This window comes from Moschus berezovskii, chromosome X (genome assembly GCF_049115385.1).
Source record: "Moschus berezovskii isolate FMDL1 chromosome X, NW_MosBer_1.0, whole genome shotgun sequence".
Lineage (NCBI taxonomy): Eukaryota > Metazoa > Chordata > Mammalia > Artiodactyla > Moschidae > Moschus > Moschus berezovskii.
In genome coordinates, this window is record NC_142488.1 from 114,225,113 (window position 1) to 114,244,111 (window position 18,999).

General features: G+C 40.4%; 1 protein-coding gene across 13 annotated transcripts in view; it reads right to left on the minus strand.

Annotated features, from left to right (window-relative positions):
- The window catches only part of THOC2 (THO complex subunit 2), a 112,638-nt gene extending 95,224 nt beyond the window's left edge, over window positions 1–17,414 (minus strand). For all 13 annotated transcript variants that reach the window (XR_008681557.2, XR_016036929.1, XM_055393983.2 and 10 more), the window contains exons 1-2: window positions 17,294–17,414; window positions 461–519 (exon numbers count right to left, since the gene is read on the minus strand). Coding sequence is in view for 11 of the 13 variants with exons in the window: in XM_055393983.2 (XP_055249958.1) it covers window positions 461–519; window positions 17,294–17,364 (130 nt within the window). In the remaining 2 variants the exon portion in view is untranslated. The remainder of the gene's footprint in view (window positions 1–460; window positions 520–17,293) is intronic.
- Between the last annotated feature and the right edge of the window lie 1,585 nt (window positions 17,415–18,999).

Genomic DNA, 18,999 nt, shown 5'->3' on the forward strand with positions numbered 1-18,999 from the left:
ATAACCAGCTTTAGTAAAAACACTGAACCTCAGTTTCTGCAAGTTTCCTACTACAAACAAGATCAGAATTAGTTTCTCTTTCCATGCTGCTGCTAAGTCACTTCAGTCGTGTCCGACTCTGTACGACCCCATGGACGGCAGCCCACTAGGCTCTGCCATCCCTGGGATTCTCCAAGCAAGAACACTGGAGTGAGTTGCCATTTCCTTCTCCAACGTGTGAAAGTGAAAAGTGAAAGTGAAGTTGCTCAGTCTTGTCTGACTAGTAGCGACCCCATGGACTGTAGCCCACCAGGCTCCTCTGTCCATGGGATTTTCTAGGCAAGAGTACTGGAGTGGCTTGCCATTGCCTTCTCCCTTTCCATGCTAGCTCTTCTATTTATAAAATTTAATGGAAAACAGGGTATTTTATTAATTTTGACCAAGCCAAATCTCATAGCTATGATACTTTTAAAAGTCTTACCTCTATAAGTTGAACTATCGTGGCTTTTATTTTCACTGAGGATCCGGCATAAATGTAAACTAGAATAAAACAAATAATCTGTATTAATTTCTAATTCTAACACAGATAATCCTTATACAGCAAATTCTATCAACTAAAAACATCTGGAAATGTATCACACATTTTAAGCCCATTAGTTTATAATTTAAATAAACCTAAAAACCATAATTGGAAGATACTAATGAATCAAGACATTATTTTGAATGAAAATGGGTAAATAAAAGAATGAAAATCAAGCACTTATTCTGACTTTTGTATACAAACCAACAGTTGATAAGAAATGCCTCTGTTAGCATTTCAGCTAACAAACAAAGGTATGATAGAACAGCACCATTTTTAAGTCCCTAATAAATTCAAGGATCTAGGCATCTATCAATGGCTGTTCACATCCTAAGATGCAATCAGATATTATGTGCCTCCTGATCCTAATATAAGAATACACCACCACATATGAAGTTGTCTTTGAGGAGAGGGAGCAAAACTTAAATACAAACTGTGGAAAACTCTACAGGACGATGGCCCAGTCTCTTCAACAAATATATTACAAGAAAAAATAAAAGATGGTGGGGGATCCTCAGGGTAAAAAAGGCTTAAGAAGTACATCTATTGCAATGTATGCACTTCCCTCATGGCTCAGATGGTAATAAAGAATCCGCCTGTAATGCGGGAGACCTGAGTTCGATCCCTGGGCTGGGAAGATCCCCTGGAGGAGGGCATGGCAACCCACTCCAGGCTCCTCTGTCCATGGAACTTCCCAGGCAAGAATACTGGAGCAGGTTGCCATCTCCTATTCCAGGGGATCTTCCCAGCCCAGGGATAGACCTGCTTCTCTTGCATTGGCAGGTGGATTCTTCACCACTGAGCCACTTGGGAAGCTCCATTAAATACTGAAACACATCAAGGTTAACGTGGGTTTATCCCAAATACACAAAGTTGGTTCAAATTAATTTACCACATTAAACTTTTAAAATCACAAAACAGTTCAGAAAGTTTCTATTCCTAGTTTTCTATGTCTTTTTATGCATAAATAACATTTGACAAAATTCAATAACCATTCACTATTTTTTTAAAAACTTTTAAAAAATTAGGAGTAAGAAAAAAAGTTATAACTTGATAAAGCAGCAGTTCTGATAGTGTGGTTCACAAACCCCTGATCCCCAAGACACTTTCTGGCATTCTGCAAGGTCAAAACTATATTCGTAATAGTACTAAGACTGCATTTCCCTTCTTATTGTACTGACATTTGCACTAATAATTCAAAAGCAAAGGAAGGTGACACTGCTGGCACCTTAGCATTCATCAGGGTAGTAGCACCAAACTGTCTCACTGAATCTTCACAATCAAGAAGTCAAAGAATAAAAAATTTTTTTAAAAAAAGAAATCAAAGAATAAAGTCAGTCTCATGTAAGATGTCACCAAATTGTTTCATTACATCTCTCATGATCATTCACACAAACAAAAGCCAGATTCACTTAAGAATGTCCTTGATGGGAGTGGCTCAGCAAGAGGACAAAATAGGAGGCCCCAGGCCTTCCTTCCTCCCATAGAAACACAACTCAACAATACACATCCACAATTCCCTTTATGAGAAATTCAGAAACAGTTAAGAGGCTCCTGCACCCCAGGCAAGAATTAAACCAGCTGCATAAAAGCTCCTAGGAAAATACATGATGCTCTTTCACCATGGTCCCTACTCCTGGCACAGCACCGCAAGACTGGAAGGCAATTCCCAATTTCCAAATTATCTCTGAGGAGGGAAAGAGAAGACTGGACTATATATACATCTAACATACTTCCGGAGGCGGGGGCAGTGAGGGGGTTCAGGGGGTCAGGGAGGTGCCCAACAGCTTGGCAATCTCTCCCTCAAGGGAGAAAGAGAAAACTAGAGCGTGTGCCCAGTATTCCAGCTTTGGGGGAGGGAGCACTGCCTGAGAGACTGGTTTCTGTCTAGCCTGACTCAGAGCACTGACGGTACCCAGCATACTCTAGCTGCCTGGCAGCCACTAAGAACCAAAAAAAGCTGTGTGGCGTGCTGCTGCTTCAGAGGACCCTAGGGTACAACAGATGGACACCAGAGGATGCAAGAGAGGGAAAGTTTGTAGAAAATCCCTCTAATCTGGAATCTACACATTAGGCCAGAGAAGACACATCCAGAGAAAAAATTTGAGAGGCTCCCAGAATCTACAGCCAAGCTGATTGGTAAAGACCTTTCCCTGCACTGAAGCAGTCCATAAAGCCTGGGATAAAAGAGTGCTTTTTCAAATACAAAGATACCAACACAAAACTAAAAGGAACATAAAGAAACAGGTAAAACTGGTCCAATAAAAGGAACAAAATTTGTCTTCAGAAACTGATCCTAAAGAATTAGAGGTATATGGATTATCTGACAACGAATTTAAAATAACCATCATAGAGATGCTCAGTGAGTTCAGGAAAATGATGCATGAAGAGAATGAGAATTTTAACAAGAGGACAGAAAATTTTAAAAGAACCAAACAAATTCCAGAGCTAAAGAACATAACTGCTAAACTGAAAAATTCGTTAGATGTTCGACAGCATTATGGATAGTCACATACAAAGAATGAAATTGGATACTTCTTACATCATACACAAAAATCAACTCAAAATAGGTCAAATACATAAAAATAAGACCTGAAACTGTAAGACCCCTAGAAAAAAACAGGGAGAAAGCTTCATGACATTGGTCTTGGGAATGATTTCTTGGATATGACACCAAAAGCACAGACAATGAAAGCAAAAAGAGACAAGTGGACCATCAAACTAAAAACTATATGCACAGCAAAGAAATGACAAACAAAATGAACAGGCAGGGGACTTCCCTGATGGTCCAGTGGTTAAAACTCCATGCTTCTACTGCAGGGGACACAGTTTGATCCCTGAGGAGCTAGGATGCTGCATGTCTCAAGTTGTGGCCAAAAAATAGGTAACCTATGAAATAGGGGGAAAAAATGTTTGTGAACCATCCATGTATCTGATAAGGGGCTAACATTCAAAATATATAAGAAACACCTACAACTGAATAGCAAGAAAACAACCTGATTAAAAAATGAATTGCTGTTTAGTTGCTAAGTCATGTCAGGCTCTTGCAACCCCATGGACTATAGCCTGCCAGGTTCCTCTGTCCATGGGATTCTCCAGGCAAGAATACTGGAGATAAATAGACATTTTTCCAAAGAAGATCTACAAGGGTCTTTCCCTGGTGGTTCAGTGGTTAAGACTCTGAGCTCCCAATACAGGGGGCATGGGTTTGATCCCTTAGTTTGGGGAACTAAGATCCCACATGCCGCAAGGCATAGCCTAAAAAAAAAAAAAAAGGACAGACAAAATGGCCAATAGGTTATGAAAAGATGCTCAACATCACTTATTATCAGAGAAATGCAAATCAAAAACAAAATGAGCCATCACCTCACACTTGTAAAAGTGGTCATTATCAAAAAACTGCAAGCAAACAAACGAAAACTGATAAAGGACTATTATCCAAAATATACAAATAACTCTTAAAATTCAACAATAAGAAAACAAACAACCAATTTAAACATGAGCAAAGACCTTAACTGACATCTCATCAAAAGATAGACAGATGGCAAATGAACATATGAAAAGATGTTCCACATCATACATCATCACAGACATGGAAACTAAAACAATGAGATACTACTATACACTTATTAGGATGGCCACAATCTGGAACACTGCCAACACCAAACGCCGGCGAGGATGTGGTGCAACATAACACTCAATCATCTTTAGCGGGAAGGAAAAACGGTACAGCCATACTGAACACAGTTTAGTGGTTTCTTACAAGAGTAAACATACTCTTACCTTACAATCCAACCCTCTCACTCCTTGATATTTACCCAAAGGAGATGAAAACTTATGTCTACACAAAAACCTGCACAAGGATGTTTATAGTACCTTCATTCATAACTACCAAAGCGTGGAAGCAACCAGGATGTCCTTCGATAGGTGAATGGATAAACAAACTGGTACATTCACACAATGGAATATTATTCAGCACCATATAGAAATAAACTATAAAGCAATGAAGCTATGAAAAGACATGGACATGGAGAAACCTTAAGTGCACATTAATAAGTCAACAAAGTCAATCTGAAAAATCTACACAGTGTATGTTTCTAACTATATGTCATTCTGGAAAAGGCAAAACTATGGAGACAGTAAAAAGTTCAATGGTTACCAGGGGCTGGGAAGAGAGATGAATAGGCAGAGCATAGAGGATTTTTAGGGTAGTGAAAATACTCTGATACATGTCATTATGGTTGAAACCCATAAAATGTGCAACAGCAAAAATGAAAACAAAGGTAAACTATGAATTGGGGGCAATGGCAAGCCACTCCAGTACTCTTGCCTAGAAAATCCCATGGATGGAGGAGCCTGGTAGGCTGCAGTCCGTGGGGTCGCTAAGGGTCGGACACGACTGAGCGACTTCACTTTCACTTTTCACTTTCACACATTGGAGAAGGAAATGGCAACCCACTCCAGTGTTCTTGCCTGGAGAGTCCCAGGGATGGGGGAGCCTGGTGGGCTTCCGTCTATGGGGTCACACAGAGTCGGACACGACTGAAGTGACTTAGCAGCAGCAGCAGCATGCCAAAGCCTTTGACTGTGTGAATCACAATAAACTGTGGAAAATTCTGAAAGAGGTGGGAATATCAGACCACCTGACCTGCCTCTTGACAAACCTGTATGCAGGTCAGGAAGCAACAGTTAGAACTGGACATGGAACAACAGACTGGTTCCAAATAGGAAAAGGAGTGCGTCAAGGTTGTATATTGTCAGCCTGCTTATTTAACTTCTATGCAGAGTACATCATGAGAAACTCTGGGCAGGAAGATGCACAAGCTGGAATCAAGATTGCCGGGAGAAATATCAATAACCTCAGATATGCAGATGACACCACCCTTATGGCAGAAAGTGAAGAGGAACTCAAAAGCCTCTTGATGAAAGTGAAAGAGGAGAGTGAAAAGGTTGGCTTGAAGCTCAACATTCAGAAAACAAAGATCATGGCCTCTGGTCCCATCACTTCATGGGAAATAGATGGGGAAACGGTGGAAACAGTGTCAGACTTTATCTTTTTGGGCTCCAAAATCACTGCAAATGCTGATCGCAGCCATGAAATTAAAAGACGCTTACTCCTTGGAAGGAAAGTTATGACCAACCTAGATAGCATATTAAAAAGCAGAGACATTACTTTGCCAACAAAGGTCTGTCTAGTCAAGGCTATGGTTTTTCCCGTGGTCATGTATGGATGTGAGAGTTGGACTGTGAAGAAAGCTGAGTGCCGAAGAATTGATGCTTTTGAACTGTGGTGCTGGAGAAGACTCTTGAGAGTCCCTTGGACTGCAAGGAGATCCAACCAGTCCATTCTAGAGGAGATCGATCCTGGGTGTTCATTGGAAGGACTGATGCTGAAGCTGAAACTCCAATACTTTGGCCACCTCATGCGACGAGTTGACTCACTGGAAAAGACTCTGATGCTGGGAAGGATTGGGGGCAGGAGAAGGGGACGACAGAGAATGAGATGGCTGGATGGCATCACCGACTTGATGGACATGAGTTTGAGTGAACTCCAGGAGTTGGTGATGGACAAGGAGGCCTGGCGTGCTGTGATTCATGGGGTCACAGAGAGTCGGACACGACTGAGCAGCTGAACTGAACTGAACTGATGATGTGTCAGTGCAGGTTCATCAATTGTAACAAATGTACCACGCTGGCGAAAAAAGGTTGATAATGAGGTTATGCATGTGTGGGGACAGGGGGTAAATGGGAAATTTATGTACCTTTTTCTCAATTTTTCTGTGAACCTAAAACCCCTGTTTTTTAAAAAATAACTTCTTTAAAAAATAACAGAAAATAAGTGTCAGGGAGGATATGAAGAAACTGGAAACCTTGTGCACTGTTCGTGGGAATGTTAAATGGTAAATAGTATGGGAGTCCCTCGGAGAAGGCAATGGCAAGCCACTCCAGTACTATTGACTAGAAAATCCCATGGATGGAGGAGCCTGGTAGGCTGCAGTCCGTGGGGTCGCTAAGGGTTGGACACGACTGAGCGACTTCACTTTCACTTTTCACTTTCACACACTGGAGAAGGAAATGGCAACCCACTCCAGTGTTCTTGCCTAGAAAATCCCATGGATGGGGGAGCCTGGTGGGCTTCCGTCTATGGGGTCACACAGAGTCGGACACGACTGAAGTGACTTAGCAGCATGGGAGTCCCTCAAATAATTAAAACTAGAGCTACCATACAACCCAGCAATCCCAATTCTAGGTATTTACTCACAGAAGTTGAAATCAGGATATCAAAGAGGTATTTGCAGTCTCATATTTATTACAATAGCCAAGAGGCAGGAAAAAACCTAAATGTCCATCAACAGATGAATACATAAAGAAAACCTCATGAATATACAATGGAACATTATTCAATAGTAAATCCTGTCATATACAACAACATGGATGAGCCCTGAGGATCGTATGCTAAACAAAATAGTCACAGAAGGATAAATACTACATGACTCCACTCATATGAGGTAGCTAAAGTAATCAAGCTCACAGAAGCAAAAAGTAGAATTTCAGTGGTTGCCAGGGGCTAGAGGGATAGAGAAACAGGAAGCTGCTGTTCAATGGGTGTAAATGTCAGCCATCCAAGATTAAGAAGATCTAAAGATCTGCTGTACATTGTGCTTATCGTTAACAATACTGTACTGATTACTTAAAAATGTGTTACGATTTATCTGTTATATGTTTGTATCTACAATAAAGAAAATGTCCTTAATGAAGTAGTGAAGATTATTAATTTTATTAAATCCTAGCCCTGAGAACATGTTTTTTTAGAATACATATTTTTAATATTCTATGTGACAAATTGGAAAGCATACATAAAGCATTTTTGTCACACACCAAAATACCATGGTTGTCTCCAGGAAAATCACTTATGCAACTGTTTGAATTGTGAGCTGAACTAGCTGCTTTTTTCACAAAACACCATTTTTACTTGAAAGTGAAAGTTGCTTGTTCAGTCCTGCCCGACTCTTTGCAACCCCATGGACTATACAGTCCGTGGAATTCTCCAGGCCAGAATACTGGAGTGGGTAGCCTTTCCTTTCTCCAGGGGATCTTCCCAACCCAGGGACCGAACCCAAGTCTCATGCATTGCAGGCAGATTCTTTACCAGCTGAACCACAAGAGAAGTCCTTCTTACTTGAAAGAATTGACAAACTATGGTTATTCAGATTTGGGTCTTCGGCCGGAATTTTCTCAACAATGAACCAAGTGAGCCAGTCACTTCAAGGGAAAAAACTGAGAGTGTCTGTTGCCAATGATAAAAGGTAAGGTTTCAAACAAAAATTAGAATTTTGGAAAACTTTAATCTGGCACCATGGACTTGGCTAGTTCACAATTCATAAAAACTTTCCTGATTAGTTCAGTGATGATACTAAAGAATTTTTTTTTTATATTATACAATGCATTGTGTCATATTTGGAAGTGCTGCATCATTGGGTGAACCAGTATTTTCCAACTGACCAATGCATGATGCTGCAAAGTAATACATGGGTAAAACAGATTCCAAGTAAAAGAGAGACAACTGGATTTCAATTTAACAACGTACAAGGAGTACACAGATATGATTTTAGGTTTGGCATTGCAACAAACCATTAAGAAACTACCATTTGACAAATTTTGACATGATATTAAAAAATATCTACAATTATCTGAAAAGACTACTAAAATTCTCTTCCTTTTGCCAACTATTTAAGTGTGAGGCTGAACTTTCTTCATATACATCAACCACGACAATATACTGCAACCCCCTACTTCACAGCACACATACAAATCACCTCCAGTTAGGTAAGACTTAAAAAGGGAAAGCAACATAATGTTTCCAGAAAAGTCATAGGGTAGTTCATTAACCTTAGAATGGAGAGAAACTAGTAAAAAAAGTACTACTCAGAAAGTAAAAGACAGATACATTTAACTACATTAAAATGAACAATTGCTACTCATTAAAAGACACCACTGTAAGAGTGGAAATACAAGCCCAAGAATAACAAAAGAGATTTGCCACACACACACTGTAACCCACTGAAAGAACTACAATTTATAGAAACAACTACAAATCAATGAAAGAAATCCGAACAATCCAATCGAAAACTGGAAAAAAGATATAGAGAGATCTTTCACAATAAACCAAAATCCAAATGACCAATAATATACAAAAAGACGCCTATATAGCACATGGAACTCCGCTGAGTATTACAGGGCTCCCTAGATGGGAGGGGAGTTCGGGGGAGAATGAATACATATGTACAGCTGAATCCTTTCACTGTTGTGAAACTATCACAACATTGTTAATCGGCTATCAGTTCAGTTGCTCAGTCGTGTCCAACTCTTTGCGACCCCATGAATCACAGCGCGCCAGGCCTCCCTGTCCATCACCAACTCCCGGAGTTCACTCAAACTCATGTCCATTGGCTATACCCTAATACAAAATAAAAAGTTAAAAAAAAAAAGACGCCTATGCTACAAATTAACGCATATGCAAAACAGAAACAGACTCAGATACAGAAAACAAACTTGTGGTTACCAAAGGAGAGGGGTGGGAAGGAGACAGTTTAGAACTATGGGATCAACAAGATACTATGTATAAAATAGTTTGTTAGTCATAGTAGTATAAAATAGCCTCCTCCCTGGTAACTCAGCTGGTAAAGAATCTGCCTGCAATGCAGGAGACCCTGGTTCAATTCCTGGGTTGGGAAGATCCTCTGGAGAAAGGTTAGGCTACCCACTCCAGTATTCCTGGGCTTCCCTGGTGGCTCAGATGGTAAAAGAATCCGCCTGCAATGCGGGAGACCTGGGTTCGATCCCTGGGTTGGGAAGATCCCCTGGAGAGGAGACCGTTACCCATGCCAGTATTCTTGCCTAGAGAATTCCATGGACAAAGGACCCTGGTGGCTTATAGTCCATGGGGTCACAAAGAGACACAATTGAGTCACTTTCACTTTCACTTTTCATGTATAAAATAGATAAACAACAAGGACATACTATGTAGCACAGAGAATTGTAGCTGTTATCTTGTAACCTGGAATGCAGTATAATCTGCAAAAATACTGAATTGCTACTTTGTACACCTGAAACTAATATTGTAAATCAACTATACTTCAACTAAAAAAAATTGGAAAAAAATGCCTATAAAATGTTGAAGAAAATAACATTAGATACATATGCTGCTGCTGCTAAGTCACTTCAGTCGTGTCCAACTCTGTGTGACCCCATAGACGGAAGCCCACCAGGCTCCCCCATCCATGGGATTTTCTAGGCAAGAACACTGGAGTGGGTTGCCATTTCATTCTCCAATGTGTGAAAGTGAAAGTGAAGTCGCTCAGTCGTGTCCGACCCTTAACGACCCCACGGACTGCAGCCTACCAAGCTCCTCCATCCAACATATATTGACAAAAAATTTACAGTGTGACAATGTTAGATGTTGAGCTTTCCAGGTGGCACAGTGGTAGAATCTGCCTGCCAATGCAGGAGACGCAGGTTAATCCCTGGGTCGGGAAGATTCCCCTGGAGGGGAAATGGCAACCCACTCCAGTATTCCTGCCTGGAGAATCCCATGGACAGAGGAGCCTGGCGGGCTGCAGTCCACAGGGTTGCAAAGAATCGGACATGACTGAGCAACTGAGCACATAGCACAATATTAGATGTTAGCCAGGATGTGAAGGTGAACTCTCATACACTGTTGACGGGAGCATATTCTGAAATAGTGTGGCAGTATCTAGTAGAGTTAAAGTTGGTGTACATGCACCTGTGTACACCAAAATACCTGTATAAGAATGGCTCTATTGGCTCTGTTGGTAACAGCCAAAAACTCAAAACAACAAGCTTGTTCATCAGTAGCATAAGAGATAAAGTATGGAATAGTTATACAATGGAGCATCTTCAGTTCAGTTCAGTATAACTATGAAAATCAAAGAACTGAAAATACTCACAAAATACAAATGAATCCTAAAGACATAATGTTGATCAAAAGCAGTCAGGAACAATTAGAACACATCCTCTATGATTCCATTTATATGAAATTCAAAAAGAAACAAACTTAAACTTATTTAGTAGCAAAACTGTAAATAAAAACAAGAGAAAGCCATAAATGTCAGTTACCACAGGGGAGGTAAAAGAGTGCAAAAAGGAAGGGGGATTATGTTGACTAGAGCTGGGCATGAGTTACATGAGTGTGCATCTTAGTGATTCTTTGAGCTCTACATTTAAATTTTAGGCACTTTTCTGTATTTTTTTAATTTCACAATTTAGAAAAATAATTGTTATTACAAGCTGCACAAAACTCAAACACAAAAAGGAGAACCAATGAATGCATGTTTCTTATTTTTTTTAAGTCTAGCAATCCAGTCAATAAAGCAAGTAACTATAAGACTGACAGAATATGCTTATGTATCACATCTAAGGTGAAATATGATGCCACATTACAACCATCCACAGAGGGATTATCTACTTCGCAGATTATGCATGCCCTTGCAGTTCACCTCTCTGTGTCTTTTATTTCAATACTCCATCATCAGGATAAGCAGGGTAAGGCTCAATGGACTTTTCCTGGTCAAAAATTCATCTGCAGGTCCCACAAAATTATTTTCAAAACCAAAGAATAAAAATGCCTTGCCAACCGACAACTATTTCTAAATCTGCATAGTTTGAAAATCTCCTTTAGTTGTTAGTTTTTAATCAACTCCTATTAAAAGAACAAAAATTTTCAGAGAGCACCTTAGAAATGGTAAAATAAGGCATTTTAAGTTTGACTCCAAGTACTTTCAACTATTTCTCCTGAGAACCAGATAGGCATTCCAAAGTGCTAAGACAGTGGATAAGCTTTTAATTTCTCAAAGTAAGTCAAACCTACAACGAGTTTATCTCAAATATGAAACAAAATCAGTCTTCATTACATTAGGCAATACAAAAATATCTGCTTCAGACTAGCATCAGAGAATATAACCTAAAAATGCCTGATACCTAGCTCCTTTTTGTTCAGAGTAAATATGTAAGACAGTGAATCAAGGCTGCTTCAGTATTCCCCTCTGTGGTTTTCACTGTCCTCATAGGTTCAATTTCCTTTAGAATGTAGTAGCAGGAAATATTGCATCTTTGACAGAAGAATGCAAGGAAATCCAGTAACTCATCTTTCCCTTTGTACCCTGACTACTAAAAAGCAAGGTCAAATATTCTTTCCTTCAGTGAATCTGTCTGCTTATTCACATTTTCAATAGCTTCATTCTCTATTTGTTTTAACAAGCTTAATGCAGATGTCTTTTGCTATAATCCTTCCAGTGGGGAGGGGCAGATGTCAGTGTACCAAATCCCACTTAATCTAATGGTACAGTCATTGTTACATAATTTTTAAAAATAACTGAAATGTAATTCCATCTTGTCAGTCACAAAAGCTACAAACATATTCATTAGGATGCAGATGATAATGTCATCATGAACTATTAATTAGCATCTTAAAGATTCGCTCAAACTGTGTAAGGAATCACTGATGGGTTATTACATTATATAAAGCAACTTATTTGTGTAACAGATACTTTTATTTCCCTCGTATAAAATACTTCTTCCCTAGTTGTTGGAGGAAACTAAAAACTCAATAAGAATTTTCCCCCAATCAGTAGATTTGTCCCAGCTTTTCCCCTAAGTTCTTCCACTAATAGAAGATCATGAAGTATCCTTAAAGAAACAATCCTGTTTCAGAATGCTGCATGTCTTACTACACCTCTTCTACAGTTTAGTACTCTATCCTAAATCTTAAGAGGAGAAAAACAAAATTTCAACAGTTGCCCATTTTAATATGGCTTTAAAAATTATCAAATATTCTGCCTTGGAAAAAATTCAAGTGACTATTTTAGTCCCTTAATAACCTCCAAATAATTGGGTTTACCATTTTTTCCACTTTTATGACAGTTTGGTGCTACAGTGGAGATGCGACCTCAGGCCCCTGAGAACAAAGAGTCTACTTTCTGTCAAAGATATATGAAACTTAAACTGAATAAAATGTCTTAAGTTCTCCCAAGAACTTAAGTATTTTGTGAATACTCTTTAACATGAGTATTTGACTTCCATCTTACTTGCTCCTATTTTCCAGTAAAGGAAACACAACATAAGCCTGAACTACTGGATTATACACATCTCAAAGCTGGTTCTACATATAAAAAAATTGATGTAGATCTGTGCTTCAACTAATTTTTAAAAACAAAACAACAGGTGGCTAAACTTTGTTAAGCAATTGTTACCTCTATTATCACTGACAGGAGACATAACCCCAAAAAAATGAGTATGGGGACATGCAGTTTTATCTTGAAACATGCATTTAAGAAAATGAAAATATGCACTTAAGAGGAGGAAAAGGAACAGGAAATGTTAAACACAACAGAAGTTCCTGCATACAAGTACATTAATAGCACTCATGCTACCTTAGTTAAAGAACAATTTTTCTAACATAAAAAGAAAGCAGTAGCCTGGAAAAACCTCCTGACACTGCTACATTTTCTGAAGAAATGAATTTCTCTTACCAGGGAAATAGACCAAGACTTATACTTGCGAACACAGGTCAAAATGAGAACACGAATGCCAAATGAAAACTAAGACATGAAGAAATGGTTTCAGATAAAGCTTCAGATGAACTTAGAGCACATTTTGAAGGAAAAAAAAGACAAAAAAAATTTCTTAGACTGTTTGCTATAAACTCCCTCCTCCTACTTTGCTCCAAAAAATTCAGGTCAGACAACATTTAATGAACATCCAAATGCCCTTACATAAGTTATGGAATATGTCAAATCATCTAGTAGCAGATGAAAAAAAGAATGGCAACCAAAACATTTGGCCATTAAATTTCAAAACTGTATTATTGCCTGTGGGTGTGTGTGCTCAGTCATGTCCAACTCTCTGCCACCCCATGGACTGTAGTGCACCAACCTCCTCTGTCCATGGAATTTTCCAGGCAAAAATACTGGAGTGGGTTGCCATTTCCTCCTCCAGGGGATCTTCCCAACCCAGGGATCAAACCCACATCTCCTGCACTGGCAGGTGGATTCTTTACTGCTGAGCTACTGAGGAATAAGGTAATGCCCAACAAAAACTTCTATTTGATATGCAAATTTTTTAAAGAAAAAGAATCAAGTTATTTAAACAAATACATGATATTCAACAAATATAAGTATTTTGAAATAAGTATTGACATGAGGTTAATATCTTCAGATTAAGAGGTTGGACTATAAATCCTCCACTAAGGTTGCTTGTGACACAAAGAAATGCTGGGCTCACTGTGTTAAAGATGTCTACTAGAAATAAAATTCTCCCCTAGACCTACCAGTACATGCAAGTTTATTAGCTTAATCATGGCAAATCCTATGATAATATGAAATAATCAAGAAACTTAAGCTCTAATTCCAAAATTAATGTGATTAAATCTGTATCTTGCATATGTCACAGAATTTCAAAGAGTTTGCATTAAGATGTGAAACTCTGAAAGTAGATCTGTGTTATTGCAAAGGACACTTAATTATGTTTTCAGAGTCCTTTGTGCTTTTGCTATCTCTTGGAAAAGATCATTTTAAGAGTTCTGTAATTTACCATTAAAAACATAATCAGTATCTCTGGAAACAGGTTAGCTAGGTATGTGATGGACCATTCACATGGGCACAATACAGTTTTTCTTTTCTCCCTAGTTATCTAACAAAACTTACTCTTCAAAGCCAAGACTTTCCATCTTACTCGATGGCTGCTTTTCTTTTCATGAGGCACAAAATAAGAATTTGCCCTCTCAACGTTATAAAACGCCCCATACAGCTCATATGATCCTTTAACACTGTGCTGCTGAACTTGATACAACTCCCAGAATACAGACTTATACTGATAGAAAGTAACAGACAAGAAATAAACTTACACCTCATGAAAAATATCATGACTTTTGGTCAACTTAAAGCTCATCTGTTAACTTTCTTCATTAAAAAGGAAAAATCCACTGAAGATATCATTTTAAATACCGATAACCTTAAAAGCCAAATAGATTCTCTAATAATTTGGTAGCACACTATCTTTTTAACATTTCTGGTTGCCGGTTCATATTTTAAGAAGCTGTTTCCAGAGAAAGGAAAAGATTTTTTTGTAATATATTTATAATACCATTTTTTATAATGAAATGAAAATGCTAACTCTTTCGTTAGCGAGATAAAAAACTCCAAAGTTAGACTATATGCAATAAAGTTTCCAAAGAGGGAAAAGAGGTCAAATGAAGACTAAGTACTGGATGGTGATGAGTTTGACTATTTAAAATATTTCATTATGTCACACAACTATTTAAAACACTTCATTAACGTCACACGACTCTCTTCATGTAACAGAACAGTTATAAAACTGACTATACTGATCTGGACCTACTATAATTCAAACTACATTCCACAAGCCATGCAATAACTACATACACCTAAGTTCGAATAACAGTTTTGAAGCAGCTCTTCAAAAACAAAGAAATTACCATGGGTAGCATGGATCATGAAAATATGCATAAAGTGAATCCAAAATTCCAATTCTGACTAGATATTTCGAACTCCTACATGAGTTTTTCTTCAACCATTGCCAGTCAAAAGCCAAGCAGAATTTTATCTCCTAGCCCTAATACCACTCACTCTAAGAAGGGAATAATAGTAAAACTGTCAAAAACAGCTGGAAGGAGCAAGCTAAGTAATCCACAAAGATGACAGTCCCCAAATAACTAAGCTGACTTTAAGAGTAAACAAAACAACGATAAACTGTTGTACCCGTTTGGTGGGGGGCGGGGGGGGGGTGGATGGGGTGGTTATCCTACTCTCATATAGATGAAAATGATGCTTTGGTTTGGTAACTTCTCATCCTGCCTTCCCCGCACACAAGGCACTTTAACAGCTATTTGTTAACTAGCACGTACAAGGATGTGCAAAATGTTCCTAACAGTTAAAAGTGAGTGGTTATCAAACAGACTTCCCTGTCAGTTCATAAAACAATAAGCTCCCTAAGCAGACGCTAGAGAGGCTGGAGGGAGGGGGATAGAGGACGGGGACAGGAGGGTTGATGAACCAAAAGAAACGTGAGACACAGTCCCCACTCTTAAAGGATCACTCAATTCGCTGGAGTACAAGAGATTACATGAAAGAATCAGAGACGAATTAATTGCTAACCTGAGGAGTACAGACTTTTAAGTGCAAGAGCTGTTTAGAGAAGTTGAAATATCTAAAGATTGCAATAATATTACTTGTAACAGTTATCACTTGAGCACTTACTATAAGCCAAATGCTTTACAGGCATTAATCTTCGTAACAATCCTTTGAGTACTTACTATTCCCAATTTACTCAAGGGGAAACGGTCACAGTGGCTAAGGAACTTACCCAAGGTCACTTGGCTAGTTAAGTGGCTAAAACTACCGCCTACCCAGGCGATCCAATTCTAGCGCTCACACTAAGACTTCGGAAGGTAGCGCGAGTGCGGACGGGGGCTGGGGAGGGTCATGCAGGCTGGCGCGGGCCATGCAGGCTGGCGCGATTACACGCGCGAGATCCGGCAACAGTTCCCCGCGTTTGGTCCCGGTACCGAAGTTCTAAAGATCGCATTTTTCGCACGGGCAACCGTAAACTGACTACTGGGCGGGGAGGGGAGGCGGGGGCGCGCAACCACGCGGAAAACAGCTAATGAAGAGTTAATCTCATACCCGGCTGAGCTTTAACTAATAAAGCGATTCAGAGAAAGACATTCGCAATAAGTCATTTGTTTTAAAATCTGGGGTTTGTTCCGCCGCTTAAACGAATTTGCCCCCCAAGACAGACAGAGCCGAAATTTGGGGCAAGGAAATCACGGGTTATGGCAGATTACGGTCTTCGATGTTACGGAAAGAAAGAAAGAGGAAAAACACCCAAGTTTTATGACTACAGGAAACACGTTATTCTAGGTACACGAGAACCTTGGAGAGTTGCCAAAATGAGTTGCAGTCCCAGGACAAAACGGGGTTTAGGAAACATTTAATGATGAAAAAGTTGATTCCAAGCCGAAATGGCCCTGGGGTGAAAAGACGGAGCAAAGAAATGCGGGGAGATCTTGGAGAAAGCGGCGATGCTGGCCACACTTCGCCCGCGGACAGCGGCGCCGCAAGGGGCCGGGACGGTCTGGGAGACCGCTCCCCAGGAGGGCGAGGTGCAAACGGGCTTCTTCCCGACGTGCCGGGTTCCGCGGCGGAGGGCGGAAAGCAGGGGAGGGAGTCCGGGACGGTCCGGACTTCGGGCAGAGGAGGCGCCGGGCTCCCAACTGCAGAGTCGAACGGGGGCAGAGTAAAGAAATGGGAGCGAGAGAGCAGGAAAGTCGGAAGCCTCCCGGCGCGGCCCGGAAAAGAGAAAGGAGCCAAGTGAGCTCAGCGAAGAGGGGGACAAAAAGAGATGGAGCGAGAGCGCGGGCATCTGCAGGGACAAGATGGGAGTTCTGCTAAGAGGCTACAGAAAGACAAGCTCTGGCGGGCAGCGGGGCTTCAAGGGGAGCCCAGGGAAGGCAGGAGGTCGGCGGCGGTTGCCAGCACCTCTCCTCCCCGAGTTCGAAACTCGCAGTCAACCATCCACACCCGCCGCCCAGATGGGGGAGGGGACACCTCTCCCCCCCCCACCTCCCCCTAATGTGAGAGCACTGCTGCCGCCCGAGCCCGGCCCGGCGGAGCGCTCGCCTGCAGCCCGGACACTCACAATTCGCCTCTCCCTGATTTCTCCCAGTTCTTTATCCACTCTACAGGAACCACCACAGTTGCGGCCGCCATCTTCCTCTCACTAGTAGCAGAGGCCCGGATGTGTAGCACGCGAGCGAGGGGTCAAAGGGGAGCACCGCCCACGGGGAATGCCGGGAGCCGCGAGTTCGGTTTTTTCATTTCCCGCCCCACTTTCCACCCCACCCTGCGGAAGCCCGAGGCCCTGCCACCAACCAGGTGGCGGGGACCCATGGGTCCAGTCGCAGAGTGAGTGCGCTGGCCGCGCCCTCTGCAAACCTGGCCCCACTTCCCTTTAGAGCAAAAAAAAAATGCCATCCCCAGGCCAGCTCGTAGCCTTTATCTTCTTCCCTCGTTTCTACTCCAGACCACGAATTCAAACTTGTGTTTTTAAAGCACCTAATGTGTGCTAGACACTGGGGATAGCGAAATAATAAGCTATGACTCCTACCGTCAACGAGCTCAGTCTGTGGGGAAGACAAGCATATAGGCAGATCAATTACAATACACCCTGCTAACAGCTGAGATCAAAGAAATTAGTCGGGGAAAAGGCAGCCGATTACTTTGCACCAGGCATTTTGCTGTTACGAGGGTTATAATCTTACAAGAGAGCAATCGGTCTGGGAAACACTCGCAGCCACCAGCGCTGACAATGTGTCAATCGCTGTTACTGAAACCTTAGGCAAAACTAGGGGGCGCAAGTACCAAGAGAAACAACTTGTTTACATTCCATAGTTTCAAAGTAGCTCCCGAGGAGATACTTATTTCAAAGGAGGAAATAGAAACTTTAGGTCGGAAAACATGGCCGATACCCTCCTAATTCTTATGAAAATAAGCATTCCCATACATTAGCCAAATGGGCGTCATATGCCTCCTGATGAGGTGCTAAGAAAAACTAACCGATTTTGTAGTATTCATCATACCAAAATTCGCATAACCTGAATTTAATCACGAAGGGCCATCAGACAAGCCCATATTAAGGACAGTCTAACAAAAGTATTGGCTTGCATTCTTCAAAATCATCAAGGTCACTAAAGACAAAGACATATTGAGGAACTCTTCCAAACTAATGAAAATAATAGAACTGATCCCCAGCCAAAAAAAATTATTTTGCTAAAAATGGGTCAATTGACCAGATTCGAATATCTGTAGATTAAGTAATAATATTGTATAAATGTCCATTTAATACTCGTTTTGTGGTTATGCGAAGTCCATAAGAAAATATGATATATTTAGAGATAATTGGGGCACTGTGCCGCAACTTTAAAATGTTTCAGAAAAGAATGAAGGATGATTAAGCAAATGTAAAATATTAACGTTTTAGGAATGTGGGTTTACATTTTACTTTTACTTTTTTAAAAAAAAGTCTTTGAAAATTTAGAAAATACATAAGAAATGAAGAAATTCTACCATACATGTATTAATGTATGAACTTTAGAACTAATATCTTCTATATTTGGCAAGTTTTATCAAATGAACCAGGTTCATTTGCACTGAAAACCTGCTCAAGGGACAGGCTGTATTTAGAATAAGTTCAGGGAAATGCTACATTGTTTATTATGATTGTTTTTCATCAGCTGTATCTAGTCTCCTAATATCCTGATTCTGAAATTCTAAAATACACCATTCAGTTTCAATGACATCTCCAAAAAAAGAAAAAAACTTTTGCCACTTCAAGGAGATTCAGCG